This window comes from Centroberyx gerrardi, chromosome 7, assembly GCF_048128805.1.
Source record: "Centroberyx gerrardi isolate f3 chromosome 7, fCenGer3.hap1.cur.20231027, whole genome shotgun sequence".
Classification (NCBI taxonomy): Eukaryota; Metazoa; Chordata; class Actinopteri; order Beryciformes; family Berycidae; genus Centroberyx; species Centroberyx gerrardi.
Window position 1 is genome coordinate 26,836,044 of NC_136003.1, and position 20,023 is coordinate 26,856,066.

The 20,023-nt window shown below is 40.3% G+C and overlaps 1 protein-coding gene across 2 annotated transcripts; it reads left to right on the forward strand.

The window, feature by feature from the left end:
* Window positions 1-6,887: 6,887 nt before the first annotated feature.
* On the forward strand, window positions 6,888-13,132 carry emc10 (ER membrane protein complex subunit 10). Of its 2 annotated transcripts, XM_071907606.2 has the most exons (8): window positions 6,888-7,037; window positions 7,185-7,251; window positions 8,127-8,239; window positions 9,525-9,638; window positions 9,803-9,987; window positions 10,685-10,778; window positions 12,093-12,190; window positions 12,800-13,132. In XM_071907606.2, the coding sequence occupies exons 1-7, from the start codon at window positions 6,945-6,947 to the stop codon at window positions 12,177-12,179; spliced, it is 753 nt and encodes a 250-aa protein (XP_071763707.1). In that variant the 5' UTR covers window positions 6,888-6,944; the 3' UTR covers window positions 12,180-12,190; window positions 12,800-13,132. The 2 variants fall into 2 exon arrangements, with proteins under 2 accessions (XP_071763707.1, XP_071763705.1); XM_071907604.2 differs by lacking the exon at window positions 12,093-12,190.
* The last annotated feature ends 6,891 nt before the right edge of the window (window positions 13,133-20,023 follow it).

Below are 20,023 nucleotides of genomic sequence, written 5' to 3' on the forward strand. Positions count from 1 at the left end.
AGATGTTCAAGGAGAACAAAATACCCTCGAGGAAGATATGGAAGGGGTGAGGTTCTGAGCAGGACAAAAAAGATCTAGATGTGTGTTAAACCTACAGTGTATTCTAGCTTTATCTTACTCAACTTTCAAGTAATTTATCATTAATAAATCTTTCTCGTAAGTTCACAGCTCATCGGTGATGAATCGTAAGGGTAAAACTTTGGGCCAAGTGATTTATACTATGACTGAACTCTTTGAATAGGTTTAAATAATTCATATATTGCAGACATTAAGTGGATATAGTGTAATATAGGTGTCCTACATGACCCAGTGATCCACTGCAGAGGAAGACAGCAGACTCTTTAACACTTCAGGGTTTAGACACACTCTGTATTGAGGTACAGGTTAAGCCAACTGAAGCAGCTATTCTCCATCTTCACCTCACTAAACTGGTACAAGGGAGAAGTTTGAAATGAGGGTTCGATCAATATGGGTCTTTGGTGGCCGATACAGATTGATATTTTTGGATTGAATCTATCTGTAGTAGATATTTTGTGCCAATATTTCTACACTGGACAATTTTTGAGCCAAAAAATTAGAAGGATCCAGTGTTTCCCCCCAGAATTTTATTCCTGTCAGGGTGGAAAAGCCTCTGAAACAGCATTTAGACCATCATGGGACACTAAACCTCTCCACTGAAACCCATACGGATTTTCAGGTGGGACAGCAGCTCCTTAAGGGTGAGGCGGGTTTCATTACAGATTTTACAGACTGTTGAGTAAAATCCTCCCACGCCACACTGGAATGATTTCTCTGGTGAAACATCTGATCTAAACAAAGTATATTCCTGCATAATTGTGATGAATCTGAGCAAAACAGCGCATTAAAATTAGGGTTAGACTCATGTATCGATTTGGACTGGCTGTGGTTATGGAGGAGCCTCCATCATATCGGAGGAAGACAACATGACAGGTCGATATCGGTGTGATGTATCAGAAAATCAATGCATCCAAGAGGAAAGCTTGGAATTTAATAGTAATTTAGGCTAAAACACACTTCAAATTCTCTGTAACACCAAAAAAAAACAATGCTCAATCTGAATTTTGGAGTTATAATGACTCATATTGTCTTCTTTTGGGAATATAAGTGGCTTGACTTCATAGAGAAAGGATTTTGCTAGAAAGGTAAGCAGTGAGATGCCGATTGTGGCTGATCAGACAGTGATAAACCAAAAACGTCCCTTCGAAATGAAGCTACAAATGAGCTGCTGTGCTGCGATAAAGTATTCACCACCTGTTTGATTTTCTGCATTTCTGTGTTGAATTTGGTAATTTCTCTTTTCGGGTTGTGGTACTTTATAGGGAGAGAGAATGAGAGCAAAAAATGATACCACACTTTGGTGTTTCTGTCATTTGTTTGGTGGTGATCAAACATATCTTCATCTTCAGGTGTGAAAGAGTAACGCCACCGTCCTCCAAACCCAATTAAAGGGATAATTAAGGCAAGCTGTTTCAATACTTTACTTTTTGCTTTTTTGCAAATCTGACTAACTTTGGCCCTTACCAGCAGAGTGTCAGTAAACAAGTTGTTTTCATGCCCGCTCCCATCAATACATCTTAATAAGATTTTAGGGAGTAAGGTGTTTTCTTGCTTCAGAGTGATGCAGCACAGTGTGAAGTACCTTTGTCACTTATGGATGGCACTTGATTCCAGCTCAGAGAGAAATTAAATTATCACCCCTCCATCACTACATGTGGAAACACAGAGGCTGCACTCTCACTGTGCCTCCTCTCCCTTAATTTCACTATGGAAAGTCAATGAAGAAATTGGACAGAAAAAAAAAAAGAAACTGCTAAAAGTGTCCCCTCTGTTCACAACACTGTATATCTAACAAGCAGCATTTACTGTAAGGCTCTTTCTGTCACTTTTTGCACACGGTGTACTTTTACTTTCTGGAGTGTTTATGTGTGATATAGTGATAATATGAATAACCATCTTAGTGGCCTTGTGGCTATCTGCTCTGACTGGGCGAGGCAGGTCTCTTGCACTATAACTAACTTTAGACAGAGAGTATCAGCAGACATTTCAGAAGGGAAAGTGTTTCCAAGTTTTGAGATGAGAAATCTGACTCTGACAGGTGTTTATCGGCACTCAAAGTGGTGTTTCAAATCACTCAGTCACTTGTTTTATTGCCCCCCTCTGAAATGATAACATCTCCGGTGACGTCTCAGACACCACTGGTCTGATTTGACGAAACCTGAAGGGATGATGCAGCTTGGCACTGTGTTCCAGCATTTAAAAATTACACTGACTGATCTGAAGGGGGCGCTATAATTCAAGGGCAAATTTCAAACATTGAAAGGTCGTAACGGCTACACCACTGGTCCGATTTTGACAAAACTTTAAGGGATGATGCATTTTGGCACCGTGTTCTTGTGTTTAAAAACATTACACTGATTGGCCTGGTGGGGGCGCTATAATTAAAGGTCAAAATTTTAAACTTGAAAACTTGAAGGGATGATGCAGCTTGGCACTGTGTTCCAGCATTTAAAAATTACACTGATCAGATGGAGCCGCTATAATTAAAGGGCAAATTTCAAACTTTGAAAGGCCATAACAGCTTCACCACTGGTCCGATTTTGTTTAAAAACTTTGCACTGATTGATCTGATGGGGGCGCTATAATTAGCCCTAACTCCTACACCATAAATTCAATCAAGAGGACACTTGATGCATAAGTCCAACTATCCTTACAAACGACACTGACTGGCTTAATGAGGTCAAAATTTTGAACTCAAATGTGATATATCAGACACCACTGATCACATTTTAACAAAATTTGGAGGGATGAAATATTTTGGCACGTTCTGGCTTTTAAAAAAAAATACTACTAATACTATTAATAACTTTAAATGATTATCCCAAGCAAAGACAGCGTCATGCGTGGGGGACGACGTGTTTACTGTTGTTTAAATACGACAACATGTTTCAAAACATTTCTGTTGAGTGTCACGATGCAGCGTCATTTTTCATAATGCTCTATTTTAACGCCGCACACATGAGGCCCACAAGACATTGACAAGTGTATTCCTTCAAAATGAAAGTCCGGTTGCAGTTTCTCATAAATATACGTGCTTTCATATTTGACTAAGAATAGTAAGGTGACACCGTTGTTTGGAGTGGTGACAAAGAGTAATGTGCTGTCCCAGTAAGGGGGAACAGATACTGTATAGGCCGACATAGTTTCAAAGGCAGAACCCGGGGGAATCGCATGCCTCAGTCACCATATGCTCCACACTGAGCCCCCACATTCAAACCCAACTGGAACCCAGGGAGGAGAGACAGGCTGTGTCCATAGAGAGTCTGATGATGATGATGATGATGATGATGATGATGATGATGATGAAGATGCCAAAAGCCCAGAAAAACTATAAGAATTACACAAGACATTCTATATCAGTCATCACTCATTATGGGGCTGAGACTCAGAGACTCATCGAATCTAAACCAACTTGATTCAAACTTTATTTATGACTTTATTGGACATATAGACAAGAAATCCTGAGGTCAAGAAGAATCCATCTCAGATTTGGGGGATTTTAAAGGGAATGTTAAGGAATTATAGAAGGTTATAGTATTAAGAAAGACCTTCAAGGGGAAATTAGGCTGCATTATCAGACAATTCCTTAATATTCCTTTTCAAATCTTCCAAATCTAAGACAGATTATTCTTGACCTCAGGGTTTCTTGTCTATATGTCCAATAAAGTCATAAATAAAGTTTGAGTAAAGTTAGTTTAGATTCTCTCCTGACTAGATCTTTGCTTGTGTTGTATTAAAATCTCATGTGTACGTCGCTTTGGATAAAAGCGTCTGCCAAATGGGAAATTGTAATTGTTTACGTCATCCTAAATTGGAGGAAGACAATCCATTGAGTGCTATAAGCTGTAGTAAGAGTAAAAAAAAAAAGTAAAGTAAAAGAAAACTGAGGTGAAAACTTTCTGGATGTCCAAAAGTGCGTGTTGGCTTTGTGATATCCTGAACATTAAAGGGTCAACATGAGATGACTTGCATACAAAACTGCTTCAAAACACATTTTCAGGACTCTAAGGCTGAAACACTGAAGTTAAAATGATGGATGCCTTTCATTTGTTTCCCAGTGGGCTCTTATCTGAAGGATTTCTCCCTAATCTGAACAGGTTTGAATACAAATTAGTTGACATTTCCTCAAATGGTCTATACTTTAAATTTTGAGTAGTAAGCATCATTGGCCATCTGAATAGAAAGACCCAGAAGACACAGTCACCAACTTATAACTATCACAACTTATGGAATATTGTAGGTTTCCTTTTCCTACCATCAAAACATGAAAACACTGCCATTTTAAACAATGCTATTGTTTTTACACTGCAAAAATTCTGCATTGACTAAGACACACATTCTGAGTTTACTGCATATTAATGAAAGTCTCCAGTCAGGAATAAGAGCTTAATGGATATTTAGGTAAGAAACCCAGGCTGAGATGGACCACAGTGCTGAATAAAGCTTCTAAAACCAACAAAATATAAACAGCTCTGCTCATCATTGGACCGTGTCAATATTTATTGTTCAGCTGAGAAAATTGTATTTTTAGAGCCCTTTAAAAATGGAGGTGGGGGTGAGAGGAAGGTTGAGTGCTTTCTCTGGTGTGTGAGCGTCATCTGCTGGCCCCGGATGTGTCGGCACATCCAGAGTCAAGGAGGTGATGAATACTAAATAGATCTACATTCATGGGTGTAGTTTAGGTTTGGCAGAGTCTATGGTATTTGCAAGACCCGAGGGGCAATAGTGAAATCTATTTTTAGGCAGATAAGCTAGAGAGTACACACGTCTCATGGCAAAAATTAAATACTTGTGGTCTTTATTTTATTTCTGTCCAACTGATTAATCAACAAAAAAAATGCCCTGAAGAAGACCTACAGTGGTCGAAACATGTTGGCTTTTTTAATGATTTAGCCACTACAATAAAGGCTTTTTAAGTATTTTCTTCCTCGTGGTTATATATTTTTTTTATTTGGAGTGCCTGGACTGTCCTTTTGTATGTAGCACTCTTTTTTCCCCCGCTTTCCAAGAGCACCCGATACATTTTTGATCCTAGTTTGACAATATAGAGCAACCAGTCATTTCCTTTTTTCCTTTTTTTCTGATTAATCAACAAACTGAGGCATCTGTGGGCGAGAGTGATTATTAGAAAAATGATTAGACTATTGATCGGCCCAAATAGTTTGTGTATGCTCACCACCTGGCCGTCAGTTTCAACCACCAAGACACAGTGAAACTGTTAGCCTTGCAATTGATATCATTAATTAAAACAAATTTCCACATATTTACTTATCTAATTTGAAAGAAAAACGTTCTGTGCATTTCTAGGCATTAAGGCACAAACCAGTGGGTGATCTCAAAATAAACAATATTAAAGTTTATTTATGCTGAATTAAGATTTGTTTTTTATCTCCTGTTGCTCCTGTTCTAATCTTTTTCATTTTATGGTTTTACAGAATACTGTGTTTTAGGATGTTGTGCCCTCAAAAGTCACCAAAATGACTATTTAAGAGCAGCACCCCCATAGTTTTGATATTTACAGCTGTTTATGCATTGTTTAAATATGTAATAATGTATTTAGGCCCACTGCTTGGTCTAAAACCGGGCTATACATTGCCAAAAAGATCCTGGGCTTTATGAGAGCTAAAGCATAGACACGACATAGGAGTCACATCTAGTGCTCAGTGTGTACAGTGTAACTGTAATCTGCCCAAGCAGGAAGCAGCATGGTCAGTCTTGGTTCTCCTTCCTGTGAGCAGCAATAAAACATCTGGCTGAGCAGTTTTGCCTTCAAAACAAAAGCACAGAATTTGAAGGTGCATTAGATAACGTCTTAACTTCCACTACTAGGGGATAGTCAGAAGCCCAGAGCAAAAAATGTGTCCCAGAAAATTGCATATTAGGTCAAACAGGTTAGTAAACATCACTCTTTTGTAGCTCCCACCAAAGTCAACCCATTTAAGATTATTCTAGCAAACCATCTAAGGCCACTGCCAAGTCCAAATCAGAATCAGAATCACTTTAATTTGCCAAGCACAAGATAATGTTTACCTCGTCACCTAGCATTTTAAAGGATTTGTGCATGTAAAGCTGTCAATCATTTGTGGACCAACCAAGTGTTATTAGGCAAGATGAGAATGTAAACAAAGCTGTGAGATTTGAATGGTGCAGGCCTCTCTCAACTTAAAACAAGGGTGTTGTAACTCAAATACAAAATAAATACACTTTGTCATTTTATAATATTTTTATTCACCACTGTGGTTACATTTTCAGATAAAATTTGAGTAAGAAACTAAGAAAATGTGATCTAGATCTACAGAAGTTCCCTATTGAATCTTTAAAACATTTCTAACTTAAGTATGATTATTTTGTCTCCATTATCACGTTTGGGTGTTTTTTGCAGTCCTGTTTGCAGTCCTATCCTAATAAAAGGATTCTGATTCTGATTTATATGCCCTGTTGGCATAGACCAATATGATTACAAATATATTTTGTAATGGAAATGCTTTTTATATTTTTGCTTTTTTTATTGCAAAAGTTCAAAAATTACAAACATTTATACAAATGTAGTCAACACTGTAAACATTAGTAAGCTTTGTTGTAGTAGAAGTAAACATAAAGGATAGAGGAAAAAAACAAGATAAATAATATAAGAAATATATAAGAAAAAAATAAAATATATGTATATATATGTTGTTTTTGTTTTTTCAAAATTATTTCAAATAATATTTCAAAGCTCCTTTAAAGAGTTATAAACATCGCTGTGAAGCTTGAATCATTTTTCTGGCAGACTTTTATCATGAAAAAAAAAACAATCCGGAAGTGCTAGTGTTGCTAGTGGGTTGGTCTTCCGGTCCAGCAGAGCTCCCTTCCTGATTCCTGTCAAAATGGCTCATCTATCACCATTTCAGATTTCAATTTTTTCCACTGTTTCGTTCTTCTTATGTACGAATTTTGTATGTTGTAACAACGGCAGGAGGGTAAGTGTAAATGTCTTTAATTTAACCGCTACATTTGCTTGCAGCGGAGCGGAAGCTGCACCTGCTAAGCAGCGACCAGCATTAGCTAACATTTCGATAATATGACTGGCTGACCAGCTAACGGCTAGCCTTCATTTTTTGTCCCAGGTTGGCGATGCTCTGGACACTGAATTCGGTGGTTTCTCGGTGCCTCTTGAGCATTCCTTTGAAGTCGGTGAGGAAATTTTCTGTACATTGCTTATTACTGTTTATGGTAACGTTATCCATTAGCTTTTAGCATTGCTAAAGCTGGCAGGCTAGATGCTAGCATCGATACGTGCCGTGCTCTTGTATGGAGAGAACCTAACACCAAAATCTATTAACAAATCTGGCAGTTCGTTTCCTTTTTTACTGGCAAATGTTCGTACCTAGTAGAACATAGCGTAAAACCTTATCGGAATATTTAGGGTCTTCTGTTATAGGCCTACTCGGCACATATATATTATCAACGTTGGGAAACGTTAGACGATTGGGGGAGTAACAGGCGAATTCATTCTAATAATTCAAAAAGTAAGTGCTGCTTGTTGTATTTGATATATGCCGAATTGAAAAGTGGCCCCTAAATATGCGTAAAAGTTTTAAATCATGTTCTACCAGGCGTGTTCGGTTCCCTTTGCCGATAACCAAAGCAACATTAAAATTGCCAGATCGTTGAATGAAATTTGGCGTGATGTTCTGTTCATTCAAGGGAGCACGAAATGTATCCCGGCTAACTAGACGCTAAATGAATAGCCTTCTGTTGTTATAAACTACATGCTAATCAGATATTGTTGTTGCTAAAGTTAGACTCTAACTGCGTTCTTTCAAAGAATTTAAATGTGTAGCTAGTGTTTGCTTTCTGTAGATAAACTGTCTGTTATGTTAATACGTAGTTTATTTTAGGTCAGTTGTCATTGCTGTGATATCTACACTTCTAGTCAAATATTTGAAATATTTCACAAGTACCACTTCCGTGACTGACCCATGCTAGTCCAGTCACTGGCATCTTGCCAGTCAGTCATGTTGTTTGCCCCAGACTTAACTCGATGTCTGTCATCCTCCTTGTCTCAGATGATGTGGCTAAGTTTCGGGTTCGTGGAGCGCTGGTGTTGAAAGCTGGAAGGGAGCCGAGCGTCTCGCTGTCTCAGAACCAGCTATCAGAGGAGGACAGGACCAAACTGAAGGTGAAATATGAGAGTTCGGTTGAAAGGGTTTGGGCTTACAACTACTGTGGCCTTGTCCAAAACAGTCACACTTCTGAGCTTGGCAGGGTCGGTCCGACTCCTCTTGTTTCAAATAATTGGTTTTTCTTTTTAGTTGACGGTTCTTAGCAACCTAAACTTGTTGTTGCAAACACCCAAGCGCCTACTCTTGATCTCACAGACCTTTATTTACATAGTAATAAAAAGCAATAAATAAAATTAATACCTTCAGCGCATCTGTAAAGTATATATATATGTGAAGTAAAAACCATATCACCGGGCATCCCTACTATCTACCTCAGTACAATTTAACAAGGTAATGAGTGAGTTTCAAGCCATGGTGGGCAGGGCAGCCTAGTGAGAGCCTATTGAATAAACAGACCTGTACTGTAGTAAAAACACCACTAATTTGTAAATCACTTCTTTAAAACTAAACAAAAGACCTCATCAGTGTTTATGTCTGGGAGGACTCTCTGGACAATCCATTAGCAGCCACAACCATAGACCAACAGACAGCAGCAAAGAGCTCATAAACTAGTGCTTGAAGCAGGCTACTTCCCCGTGTTATGTTCACAACACCGGCTACGTTAACTTGGGCACAGTATACTGGATACTGGCTCATATCCCGGTTAAGGTAGTGTTCGGGATAGGCTGTTTATATGCACCTTTTAATAGCCCACTCTTGAATATCGCTGTATCCATGATGTACCCACGAGTAAACAGAACTTCCGCCTATCGGTGTTCTCCTGCCAATGATTTAGCTAGAGGAAGAAGCTAGTTACAGCTACAGTGAGCTTGAACTCACCATGAAAACCAGGATACATACATCATTATCCCAGATAATATGGGAATATCCCATGTAGCATATCCATGTTTCTCATAGCCGGGATAAGAGCTTATCTGGGTTGTTGGTAAACAATATTCCATTTACATGCAGTACTTGAATATCCTGAATGTTAAGGGAATATTAGTGTGCATGTAAACATAGCTAATGTCTACATTAGACTAGTTAGTATTTTAATTTTGTTCATGTTGTATGGGTAAATATATAAAATGTGCATCTTAACCATTACAGCATTATTCACAATAGATGATTTTATTTTTACATAATTCAGGATGGCAATAATGTAAGAATAGCAATTTCAGCAACACATAAAAACGGTTTACCCAGAGATGGGTACAATAGGATTTGACAAGTGTAAAGTCAGGTTCATGGCTTGAATTTGTGTGTTTAATGAGTTTGTTTTGAACTTCATCGACTCCTCAGGAAGTGGCGGCGGTGGACGGTCTGTACAGAATCAGAGTGCCTCGTGTTTTCCTGCAGACCGACAGGCAGACCGAGCGGCAGATGGAAGGACACCTCACAGCGTTCGTCAGAGCCGTATGTATTTCACTCATCTGCTCATCACTGCAGCAGACAGACTTAAGACAAATGGACCTTTTAACATACGACGCATGCCATTGCTAAAAAAGACCCTTATTTCAGCAAAGCGATATATACCGGTCTAACCCCAGCATCAACCTTTATTCTCCTCTGCTCCTTAGTGTGCCATGGTTGAGTCCCATCTGAGCGACGTCATCAGCCTCCACACGGACGTCTCTGGCTACCTCATCGGCGTCTCCATTGTGACGCTACCCGGAGCCTGCAGGGGCACCGAGGTTGAGGATGAAGTGGATCTTGAGGTTTTCAACAGCACACTGAGCATCGTGGCTCCTGTCAATGCACCTGGGTCAGTCCTAAATTATATGTTTGTTAATTGTTTTTTCTCATAATACTCGCTGCTAAAAAAGAACCATGTCCACGTAGGGCTCGGCGATATGGTTGAAATCCGTATCATGATATGTATAAGGATTTTTTTCTATATCGATATATGTCACGATATGGCTCACGTATGCAAATAGCATGCTAAGTAATCAAATTAATATTCATCAAACAAAACTGAAATTTTCAAATAATATTCCTTAAAAATATACCTCATTTTGTCAGAGTTTTAAAATAAAATTAGCTTGTTATCATCAATTCAGACAGCAGAATTGCATGTCACAATATCCCAAAATCAAAATATCATCACGATATGATTCAACTGAAAGACGATAAAGGATAACATTGTATTATCGCTCGGCCCCATGTCCGCGTCTCACTGTGGTTTTACTTGCCGCCTGCCTCCACTGTTCTGTCATGCTTGGCTGCCGGTGTCTTGGTTTCATCCCTGCCTGCAGATGTCTGCTGTGCATAAGTGAAATCCTCCTGTGCACACAGGTGTAGCTTCTCCACATATCTTTTATTCAGTTGTATTTGCCTTGGCGTAGCAGCACTGTCTCTTTTCCCACAGGTAGAACAAGGCTTCGTACACCTTCTGCCTTTCGGATACACTTTCTGCCTCGTCTTTGGGTTTGTTTGAATGCTAATTGCCGCCTTTCTTCCAGGCCTGAGACGGCTCTGTTTCTCGAACGAATGGAACAGGAAATGGAGAAGAAAGGGAAGAATCCGCAAGAGCAAAAATCCTTCTTTGCTAAATATGTAAGTACTCATGCTGAATACTTCTGACAAGACCACCGGTGTGTGCCTTAAGATGTTCTCTCTCCCTTCAGTAACAGGCTCTGATGATTGTAATTGCCCATATAGTGTATGGATAAAGGAAAATGGCTGTTTTGAGTATTTAGCTCATCCTCTCTATATTTTTTTGCTACATCAGACCCACGCAAACTGTTATTCAGTGCATACAGCATGTCTTGAGACATCGCAGAAAGTTCACACCATTACTGTGGTTTGAGAAAGTGCTATTTTAGTTCACTCTTTGATGTTCACTGATTTGATGGAATTCATTTAAAGTGACCATTCAAATCAAAATGCTGTGGATGTACAGTAAATAATATAAAATAAAGGTACAGTGTAGGATTATCTCCCAAAATGTGGAAATGGCCGCGCCTTTTTTGTGCTTATCGTCTGTTGGATTGTGTGTTTTTGGGTTCACCCTACCATGCGCTTCACAGTCTTCCCTGTTTAAGTCCTTGTCGCCGCTTCAGGCTGCACAAACAGTCAGGACCCGCTTTGTCCCGCCGTGTCTCCCTGTCTGTGCTGTCGCTCTGGACCCGTCATCCTAGATTATTCAAAAAAGAGTTCCACTTTTCACTTTAGTAGTGTAAAAATAAATAATCTTTTTGAATTTTGAATCTTTTTGTTTGTATTAAACTTAATATTAATTAATATTAATATAACTTAATTTAACTATATTAAACAATTTGTTAACCTGATATTTATTTATTTTTATTTGCATTTTTGAAAAATGTATGTACAATAAAGCAAGAATAACAGAGCATAACTGAATAAGACACAGTAAAAAAAGAGGAAATAAATCAAATAAATGATCATGATAATCATAAATAAGGAATAATAATAGAATATAAAAAAGTACATTAGTTATAATAACAGATAATAGGATACATTACTAAATGGGTAGAGTATGTCAAGTCAGAGGATAAATCATATCAACCTAAGTAAACGGTGTACAATGTTTCTATTTGAGAAATTTAAATAAATATCAAAATATACTCTATGCTGTCTTCTGATATTTTAAGCACTCACTGAGCAGCTTCCAAAGAAGCTGTCTGTCTCCACACAAGCCATATTTTCTTTAAAGTATTCCCATGCAGCTCCCGGTCTCGTGTCCCGTCCCGTCCCGTGGCTTCGTCTCGCCTGAGCTCCTTCCCGGTCTCTAACTGTGCTCTGCTCTGTGCTGCGCTGTATCGTGCCGTGTTCAGTGACCTGTGTTGACTCTGTGCTGCGCTGCATCCAGTGACGTGGTGTTGACTTGCTGCTGTGCTGTTGTTCCAGTGGTATTTGATTCTGGGAGGTGCAATCTTCCTCATGGCCACCAGTTCGGCACAGCCCCCAGCAGGGGGAGACAGAGAGCAGAGCTGATTCCCACTCAAGTACTGTTCTCCCTTTTGGCTCGTTCAGCAAACTCACTCTGGGCTGTCTGTCTCCCTTCTCCCTCTAGCGAGTTGTGTGTTTAACTTCTAAGCAGCGTGACTAACTGAACTCCACCCCGCTAGTTCCCCCACTCCTTCCCTCTTTCCCACTCTTTGATTCCATCCAGGTTCAATGCCAAAGACGTTTCAGGCTGGTTACCTTTTCTTTATCCACAGTTCTCCCATTCTGTTGATTTGAAATACTCTACAGAAGCCTGTAATTGACTCTTTATAGGAGGAAACGCTCGAGTGCCTCCCTCCTAAACCACCAAGATAGTTAACACGTTCAAAATATAATCAGAATTACATAAAATGTCACTGTGTAAATGTTTAGCGTGGGAATGTTTTTGGCATTTGACCCTCATATGTGTTCTTCCTCACTGCTCAACAGTCTCTCACCCACCTGTACACCTTTTTTTCTTCTCTTCTGTTGTTCAGAAAATGACTTGGACCTAATCTGGGATGAAAGAATCAATCTGGAATTGTTGAAAAGAGGTTTCAGTGAAGTTAATTTGTTGTCTTGAAACCAAAGATATTTACTTTGCTGTTTCTCCCCTTCTTCTTCTCCAGTGGATGTACATTGTGCCTCTCGTTCTCTTCCTGATGATGTCCGGCGCCCAGGACCAATCAGGAGGAGGAGCCGGTGGGGGAGCGGCCAATGGAGGCGGCCGATGATCACCATGCCAACATAACATAACTCTTTTTTTTTTGTGAACAGTAGTTTGTTGAACATTAATTCTCTTGAACAGTTTCTAGTTGCTGTACATAATGCTATTTAAGGAAGATAAATTGTTCTCACACACCAATTAAACTTGTACAGTTAGACAGATAATCTGCCCTCCAGATGTCAAGGACTGCGTTTTTAATACTGATGGGGAAAATAAAGTATTTATTAATACCTGACATGTTTTGGGTTATGTCATATGTTATTGTATTCATAGTAGTGACTCCCTGCTGACTATTTCACTCAAGATAAGAAGCTGAGACCGGTTGGTTCCTCATGCATGTTGTCCAGACTGATGGAGAAGCTTTTTTAAGAAGCTTATTCTCAGTTCTCCACTAGAGGGCCTCTCCTCTGAGGCTCAGGTTTAGGAGTAACACCATTACAGTAATGTGATTACAATCTAATCTGTTGCAAGCAAAAGGCTATTAATCAGAAAACAGTGTGATTACTTTTTAGATAACTCCTAAATATGAACAGGAAAGCCATTTTGTGGAATTTTGAGCAACCTGCAACCTGCACCTTGAAATAATGGATAATTGTTTTTAGATGGTAACACTGTTGAAATTACTGTCTGCAAATTGAAATAGATTTTCTGTTTACTAACATACTGAAAGGGGATTTTTAGAGCTGAAAGGAACAGGAAATCATATTGAGTTTAAACAGTGAAATACATTACTGATTACAAATTTAATCAAGTAAACTGATTTATAACAACATTTTTAAAGCAGCCCTAATGTAGGAATTAAATTTTCTTCTTATTTATGTACATATATGATCAAAGGTGTTTAATAAAGACACAAATCAGATTTTGTTCGAGTGGTTAAACTTAAATATGCTGCCTTTTCAAAAATCTCCTTTTTTACAGGCAGTTTCTGACTAACTCCAGTAAACACATCACAACTGGACTTGGTCCTGATTGGCTCCCTTATTAAAGAATCACTGATCTGTTTAGTTATCTGTCTGTCGGAAAGCTTCCAATCAGGGTCCAGTATTGTGACTGCAACCATCCAATAAATGTCCTTTAAACTATATTTACTTGCAAAACATCATGAAGATCATTATTTTTTATTTTGAGCCGTAGTATATTTGAAAACAAAATCCTGAAAAGTGAATAATATGGAACCTTAAAAGTGATCTTCACTATAGATGTAGCCGTATCCAGTGAATATCACTCAATTGTACACAGAAACATTTCATAGTATCCCACCAGATATTTAATTAGGACATTACATGTGCATGTTGATAGAAGCCAACCTGCAAAGACTGTTTTAGTTAGCAAGACAACCACTCTGATCCCCTTCAGATTTATAGTACATAACCTTTCCTATCCTCAAGTTCTGCCTTCTCTCCCTTCTTTATCCAGAGTTCCCAATGGTCAGGGAATTCCTGGAATATCATGGAATAATGAGAGGGGTGTATTCTAGACAGGGAAAGTTGAGGAATTTGATAAATTCTCTGGGAAAGTCAGGGAATATCAGGCAATTATACAAATATCGTACAACTTGTTTCACACATTTGTTGCGCTAGATGGTGGATTTGAAGAAATTTGCTTGCATACTTGCTTATTTATTTATTTAAAGATACAAAACATTTTAAAAGAATAATATAAAAACATTTTAGGTTATGGGAGCACTTTAATTAGCTGACTTAGTCATGGAAAGTCATGGAATTTTACATCAGGGCCACGATGAGAAACCACATCATTTTCAGTCTCATTTACTCCACTACATCCTCTCTTCCTCCACTTCTCTTCCCCTGCCTGTGAGCCTGACTCCTCCACCTCTCTTCCTCCACCTCTCTTCCTCCACCTCTCTTCCTCCACCTCTCTTCCCCTGCCTGTGAGCCTGACTCCTCCACCTCTCTCCCCCTGCCCGCGAGCCCGACTCCTCCACCTCTCTTCCTCCACCTCTCTTCCTCCACCTCTCTTCCCCTGCCTGTGAGCCTGACTCCTCCACCTCTCTTCCTCCACCTCTCTCCCCCTGCCTGTGAGCCTGACTCCTCCACCTCTCTTCCTCCACCTCTCTTCCTCCACCTCTCTCCCCCTGCCTGTGAGCCTGACTCCTCCACCTCTCTTCCTCCACCTCTCTCCCCCTGCCTGTGAGCCTGACTCCTCCACCTCTCTTCCTCCACCTCTCTTCCTCCACCTCTCTTCCCCTGCCTGTGAGCCTGACTCCTCCACCTCTCTTCCTCCACCTCTCTCCCCCTGCCTGTGAGCCTGACTCCTCCACCTCTCTTCCTCCACCTCTCTTCCTCCACCTCTCTTCCCCTGCCTGTGAGCCTGACTCCTCCACCTCTCTTCCTCCACCTCTCTTCCTCCACCTCTCTCCCCCTGCCTGTGAGCCTGACTCCTCCACCTCTCTTCCTCCACCTCTCTTCCTCCACCTCTCTTCCCCTGCCTGTGAGCCTGACTCCTCCACCTCTCTTCCTCCACCTCTCTCCCCCTGCCTGTGAGCCTGACTCTCCTCCACCTCTCTTCCTCCACCTCTCTTCCTCCACCTCTCTTCCCCTGCCTGTGAGCCTGACTCCTCCACCTCTCTCCCCCTGCCCGCGAGCCCGACTCCTCCATCTCTACTCCCTTGCCATTTTTGGGAACTAATGTGAACCTCGGCTTCTTTGCTCTGTCATCCTGCCACCTATCTGTGTATTTATAATCATGAGTCAGATTCACGACAACATGGCTTTAGAAACAGAACGTTCTAAAACCCCTGTGTCAACATCGCCCATCCCCTTCTCCGTGTCTGTCAGTCAGTCTGGCTGTTTTTAGTCCACGTGTCCAGCTGTGAGGAATATCCTCTTATTTTCGGCGGCTCAGCGTTGAGCTTCAACACTTTAGTGCCCTCTGCCCCTCCCTATCACCGGCTGCACCCTTCTCAGAACGACCCAGCAGTCTCACACACACACACACACACAGCGTCCCGCTCTGTAACCTCTCCTCCACGGCCTCTTCTTGCCATCTTGCTTGACAAAGTGAGGGATAAGGTGATAAGAGCAGCTGAGGGAAAGAGGAGAGTTTGGATGAGGCGAGCGGGAGAACGACAGACATTTGTTTGTAAAGAGATCTGCCTCTGTGTCAGATGGGGGGCAGAGGTTGGAATGAACGAGGCTGGTGGTCAATCCATGTGTTTTCCATACAGTATCATCAGAAAACAGGATGCTATGTGGATTAAACATGTTGCACATCACCCTATGCCGTTCTTAATGCTTCCATCACCACATATAGACCCCAAGAAACCAATCTCACCTGCCCAAGCTGTGTCTATATGATGAAGAAACATTTTACGTTCACCGTAAACACCGGTGATTCATGGGACAGCTATCAGCGTGACGCGTGATAAATGTCCATCTACCAGGAAGCCGGGGACGCTGACACGGAGACACATGATTGTTGTGATCTTCAGGAATGGAATCGGATTTTGCTGCTAAGAAGAGGAAACACAAAAACATGTGCGGCTTCCACCGGGTGCATAGCAGATGGGAAAATGCGATGAGCTACGCAGCATTTAAAAATAAGCACTAATCCCTGTCTTGGTAAAATTGACTTGAGACTTAAGCTTGAGACTGTGCTGCAGTGAGTGGGAAAGCAGCATCTTACAGTACAACTCTGGACTTCTTCTTTAATTTATGGAGTCAAAGTAAAGGTATGAGCATCTTTAAATGGTGCTATGTCTAGCATTTTTAAACATCAATATATATATCTGTCAAATTGTGATAACTTGATATAATTACCATGAACCCCCCCTCCCCCTACCTGACGTTTTTGTTTTTACTGAAGAGGATAAACATGTTGAAAGTGATTTTTCCATCGGCCTTTCATTTCACCATCTGTCATTGCCAGAAACTCTGAAAGCTGAGAACACCACCATCTTCCTGTTCTGTGTCGTAAAACAATACAGTGGATTTCACCAAATCTGACCACATGAAATGTAAAATGAGTAGAGGCCGGTAAAGGCTCACAATCCTCTCGCCTCATTTGTTTGCGGTAATTATACTAATGTGTCAAAATTAATGTGGTAATGATTCATTGATGTGAAAATGCTAGCACCTTTACCTGTTAGTTGACAGATACCACTTAGCCTACATGATTAATGCATGGTAAAATATTGGTGAATGGATAATAGGTAAATAATGTAATCAAGTGTGGAAGTAACTAGTTACATTTACTCACGTTACTGTAATTGAGAAGCTTTCTTGAGTAGCCTACTACTACAAAGTATTTTTTCAAGTGAGTAATTTTACTTTTATTGAAGTATTGTATTGTACTTCACTACATTTTAAATTACATCCATTACAGAGGACAGATTTTGTGGCTCTCCATAAACAGAAACTGGATCAATGTAAAATGACAAATTCTTGCAGTGCATTTGCAGTGAACAGTCAGTCAACACAGAAGAGAAGAGTAATCTGGCTTTACTTTTTTGTGCATTTCATTTTGTAATTTCCAAATTTTCCAAATAAAACAATCTAGTTTGAACTCTGTCCTCTCATCATGTTAGAATTGCATGGAAAAGATCACAGCTAACAACTTTCTCTTTTCTAAAAAGTAACTCAGTAACTTTTACTCTGAGTACATTTTAAATGAGCTACTTTTTACTTTTACTGAAGTAGATTTTTACACCAGTACTTATACTTATACTTAAGTAAAATATCAGCAAAGTAACAATACTTGTACTTGAGTAGGATATTTATACTCTTTCCACCGCTGAATGTAATACAGGGAAAGACTGCAGGAGAAAACAAGCTGTGGAGCGGGGAGGACGGCAGGACAGGGGGGAAAAGAAACATACATGAAACAGGCTACCGCTTGCATACCAGCGGTCACTCATAAATCTCGTGGCTCTCTGTCGCTTAGAGACCACCAATGTCACCATGACACCGTGTGCCAGGCGGGGACGCCCCCCTCATGACACCTTGTGATTTAGGAGCGGTTACAAGGTTTATGTTGCACTAAAGCTGCGGGGGCCTTGTTGATTTTGGCCTGTCATTTTCACACTGTAAATCTCAACACTCTAACCATGCGTGGTTTTTGGAAGATGCTCAGTCATGATCTATAACTAGGTAAAACCTCTGTAACATTTACCGTATCTCATTATACAGTTAAACATCCTTACTTGCTCTCTGGTTACTAGCTTTTTTACGTTCACAAAAGAAATTCAAAGCGATCGCAATAATATGTGATTTCCTAAATTAAGTGGTAGGATTGTGTATTGCTTCCTATTCAATTGTGGTGACACTGTCATAGTTTGGAATATGGGGGAGCACACACACACACACACACACACACACACACACACACACACACACACACACACACACACACAGAGACACATACAGTACATACAGAATATTTGAATCAAGCTGAACTACTATTAATTTTCAATGTTATTCAGGTTGTACAAAGGTACTGACGAAATAAATATGTTAATCGCTAAAAATGAATACAGAAATGTACTCAAGCTCTTTATTACTTCCCAACAAAATTCTCCACATCCTCCACCGGCACATGCTAAATGTTTGAACTGACCCGTGCTATTTCTCTGCCCTGCAGTGGCTTTGTTAGGAAGGAAATGACAGTCTCACATTGGGTTATAAATAATACTTGTTTCACCAGCGCAAAAACAACTCCTACGGTCACTTTGAGGTAAACACAGGCCACAGCGTTCATGCTGACATCCAAATGCATGTGGACAACAACACTCTGGGGAAAAGCGAGAGGAAAGAAGCAGCTGGCTTGTCAATCAGAGGAGAGGCGAGAAAACTACGAGGGAAAGACTCCAGCGTCCCTGAAAAGCTCCCCGTCCCGCCAGGCCTTCACAGATTACAGCCTTACACCCACTGGATCCCTTGTGTCCCATCATGCTATACGTTTCACCGTAGCGCTGTCATGTTAGCATGTAATGAAGCAACCTGATAGGCTATTGGACGACGGTGCCGCTTGTTAGTGTAGAATATTGCATAGTGATCGTGGGCTGTATGAGGTTGTGCATAGCGGCCCTCAACACACCCAAAGGTCACGGAACAATCCGGTTTAAGCCGGGCCACTGACAGCATTAAGCTACAGGTGTTGAAATTTATTCGCGTGCCGCACACTGGACATATCTGGTGTTATTGGGGCCAGCGCTAAGCGAGTAGTTACACTTCATTAAAATTCTTCTTTTAATAGCTTGGGTTGCCAGTGAAACACTTTCTCGTGACAGGAAGTTATTTTCTATTTAGTATCAATTAAGACGTGCCAATGAAGGAAACCCAGCAGCCTCAAGAGTGTGTGCTGTCTGCCCAGGGAGTGTGTGAGGATACACACATGGAACGGCTTGATTTCTAGAGGGGGATCCCACTGAACTTGAGCATTGAAACATGTCATCTGTATACTCTACTGCATGTCATTTTGAATATTTACCACTGTCTCCTGAAGGCAATGAGAAGGAAATGAGAGAAAAGAGATTGTCCCGCCTTTTAATCTGTGATGTCACTGCCAACAGCTACACACGAGATACATTTTACATAGAGGGAGACTAATGTTATGGACACCATATGATTGTGACTGAGTTTTTACACCCAAATCTGTTGTGTGACATAGTAGTACCTGAAATTCTGAACCAGAAATCACCCTACCCACCCCAGATAATCACTCTGGGTCCCCATTTCTAATTTTGCCATTTGATTCTTAATATCTTCATACAGTTACACATCCTTACTTGCTCTCTGGTTTCTAGCTTTTGCTTATGTTCACAAGTGTAAAAATTCAAGGCGACCGCAATAATATGTGATTTCCTAAATTAAGTGGTAGGATTGTGTACTGCTTCCTAACCAATTGTGGTGACACTGTCATAGTTTTGAATATGGGGGAGCACACACACACACACACACACAGACACACACACCACACAGAGAGAAACAGTAGGCCTATATACAAAATATTTGAATCAAGTAGAGCTACTATTATTTAAGTGAAAAGTTTAATGTTATTCAGGTTGTACGAAGGTACTGGTCTAGAAAATGAATATTATCTTGCATTGAAATATATAGAAGAAGAAATTCATAAATTAAATATAAGAAGAAATCAATTTGTTAAT

Excerpts from the sequence above, each read along its gene's own strand:
- emc10 (XM_071907604.2), top strand. The coding sequence starts at position 6,945 with ATGGCTCATCTATCACCATTTCAGATTTCAATTTTTTCCACTGTTTCG. Across the intron at positions 8,240-9,524 it reads AGGACAGGACCAAACTGAAG|GAAGTGGCGGCGGTGGACGG; the intron begins GTGAAATATGAG and ends TCGACTCCTCAG. Across the intron at positions 9,639-9,802 it reads TCACAGCGTTCGTCAGAGCC|TGTGCCATGGTTGAGTCCCA; the intron begins GTATGTATTTCA and ends TCTGCTCCTTAG.